Source organism: Nannobrachium achirus (assembly GCF_963921795.1).
Source record: "Nannobrachium achirus genome assembly, chromosome: 13".
Taxonomy (NCBI): domain Eukaryota; kingdom Metazoa; phylum Chordata; class Actinopteri; order Myctophiformes; family Myctophidae; genus Nannobrachium; species Nannobrachium achirus.
In genome coordinates this window covers 45,883,168-45,886,045 of record NC_137833.1, presented here as the reverse complement: position 1 = coordinate 45,886,045, position 2,878 = coordinate 45,883,168, and the positions used below count along the sequence as shown (strand labels likewise).

The 2,878-nt window shown below is 43.6% G+C and overlaps 1 protein-coding gene across 3 annotated transcripts in view; it reads right to left on the bottom strand.

Annotated features, from left to right (window-relative positions):
- Positions 1-838: 838 nt before the first annotated feature.
- napba (N-ethylmaleimide-sensitive factor attachment protein, beta a) overlaps positions 839-2,878 on the bottom strand; it is a gene marked incomplete at both ends in the record, with an annotated part of 11,692 nt that continues 9,652 nt past the window's right edge. For all 3 annotated transcript variants that reach the window (XM_080740468.1, XM_080740469.1, XM_080740470.1), the window contains 3 exons: positions 839-991; positions 2,296-2,364; positions 2,635-2,739. In XM_080740468.1, coding sequence (XP_080596594.1) covers positions 839-991; positions 2,296-2,364; positions 2,635-2,739 — 327 coding nt within the window. The remainder of the gene's footprint in view (positions 992-2,295; positions 2,365-2,634; positions 2,740-2,878) is intronic.

Sequence of the window (2,878 nt, the reverse complement as noted above, 5' to 3'; positions counted from 1 at the left end):
ACAGCAGGGTCAGTTGAAGGTCATTTTGAGGTTTCGGGGGGAGGGGGGGGTGATTGGGGTCAAACTTAGGGTCGGGGGAGGGGAGGGGGGGTCACATGCAGATTGATATGTACACTGTATTATTTTCCCTCCCCTTCATCCACACCCCCCATCCATCCATCCCTCCCTCCCTCCCTCTTTTATTCTTTTCATCACTCTTATCTTATTCCCTCGCTCTGCGTCTCTCTCTCTCTCTATATATATATATATATATATATATACATATACATATATACATACATATATATGTATATAGCCTGATTCATGCTGAGTTCACACTGGCAGATACACATGGAAGCCAGCGACATGAAGACACAAAGCTACGGCGCGCCCGACGCTGGTAGCTGCTGCAGAAAAGCAGCAACACATACCAAAAGCTACAAATCCCAAGTTGTTGCCGCGGGCTTCAACTTCTTGCTCTCCACGTGGTTCCCGTGAACCACATAAGGCTTCATTTTCCTTCGTGCTTGTCTGGCGCACGCTCGATGCACTCCCGACGAGCTTGTTGCGCAGCGCTTAAAGCTGCAACTCCGCGGCGGATTATGCCTCTTCGCTTCGTGTCTTCGCATCTTTTGTATCTGCCGTTGTGAACGCAGCATTATACGTGGTTGTACGCTGGCACCCTCGCGTCGAAAATAGCCGATCTGCAGGCACATGGCGCGTCGCGGATGCGACGCGCCATGTGCCTGCAGATCGGCTATTTTCGCCGCGTGGCGCCGCCGTGCCACGGACCGCGACTTAGGCATCCCTCCCTCCCTCTCCCCCCATCCCCATCCCCTCTCCGTCCACCTGCCCCCCTCTATTTCAGGTCGCCAGCGTCCCCTGCGATGGTCTTCTTGATGCGCAGCAGCATGGTGGTCAGCCACTGGTCAAGGCGAGACACCGAGTCGAACTCCTTCACCGCCTCCGTGAACGCCTCAGCGTTCTGCTCCTCGTGGGCATCAAGAAGTTTCTGCAATTGACAAGCGTGAACTTGTTTCACATCGTTTTAAAATTTTGTTTTGACATGAGCTATATCGTTTTGTATATACAAAGTACAAACATGACTTGACCTTTTTTTATGATTTTTAAAACTATACTTTTATGGTTATACAGTAGTTAGTGCTCAGTGTGAATTGATGGCCCTTACAGATGTTCATCAGTGACTGAATCATTGCCTCTCCTTAAATAAATGTACTCTTGTATCGTTTTTCTCAACAGTTGACATGAGCTCATGATTCATATTTATTCATGAGGGCTGGCTGATGAAATCACGCAGTAGGTTTGCGTTTGACAAAGTGAAGTAATTAAGATTGTTTTTGGTACCTTTTGATGTAAGAATACACGGGTATGCTCTAAACATGTCTCTAAGACAGTGGTTCTCAACCTGTGGGTCGGGACCCCCAGGGGGGTACCCAAATTATTATTATTTTTTTTGGGGGGGGTCCCCCCAGATGATTAGCTTAATGTGAAACATTGTTTTCTCACTCAACAGCAAACAAACCAAAACAAAGTTTGAGTGTATAGAGGGTATCAGCACATTTCTAAAGTGACAATTTAAGGACTTTTTAATTAATCATTGGACAAATTGTCAAATATTAGAGGCAGAAATAGTGAAAATAGCCGGCACTTACACCAAAAGCGACAACAAGTGGCAAAGTGACCGGCTGCCAATCATTTCTATTGAGTACTACTGGCTACACTGAGTGATGTGGAGTGATGCGACACCTGGCAACAACAGAGATTTTGCAACCATATGGGTCGACAAATGAAAGCTAAAAATACATCCGCTTGATGCAAATGAACAGCGCCTGGACACATCTTTGCCAAGGTGTTTTTCTTGTTTATTTATGCTGTACAGCACCGGAATTTTGTTTAGAAAAACATTAAAGGGGAAGACCACCCATTTTCAATATTGAACTATGTCATTAATATACCTTAGAGGAGTTGTGTGGAAATAGAAAAAAAGTTCCCCCCCTTCTGTGTTGCCTAGAACTGGAAGATTGATTTTGGGGTTTGTATTGTAAAGTACAATGGTGTGATGTCATCAAGTTGTACTTTACAATACAAACCCCAAAATCAATCAGTTCTAGGCAACACAAAAGGGGGGGAACTTTTTTTTCTATTTCCACACAACTCCTCTAAGGTATATTAATGACATAGTTCAATATTGAAAATGGGTGGTCTTCCCTTTTAAACTATCTGTTGCCAATGTGAAATGTATAATAATAATAGATAGATATTGGGTAAAAGAGAGAGAGACAGAGAGATCATTACCTTTAATAGTTTAAGTTCTCTGGAATCTGAAAATGCTGGGAACATCTCTTCATACTTCTCGATGGCCAGCTGGAATGCATGCACGCACGTGCACACACACACACACACACACACACACACACACACACACACACACACACACACACACACACACACACACACACACACACACACACACACACACACACACTTGAGCACCACTGATAGAGCAACATCAGTTTTTCAGAAAATTGTTAGGGTTTGGAAAACATTTTTTTTAATCAGCCTCAGGTCTTAAGTGTTTAATCAGCACGCAAAACAGTAATTGACGCTAAGGAAATTGGATGGTTGAAGTGATACCTTCGCGTTGAGTTCATCCACAATGAAATGGCACAGCGATGCTTTGAAGAAATATTCTTTAGCGTTGTACTTCAACAGAGGATTGTCCATGGTGTTGGTAGCCACCTGTTGTAAAAAATGACAATTTAGGCATTTAGCAGATGCTCTTAATCAGGATCGATTAACAGTATGCAAGTACAACGCAAGGTAATACATCAAATGCATAGAAATAGTAATCTTGCATCATAAGTAAACCAAGAACATA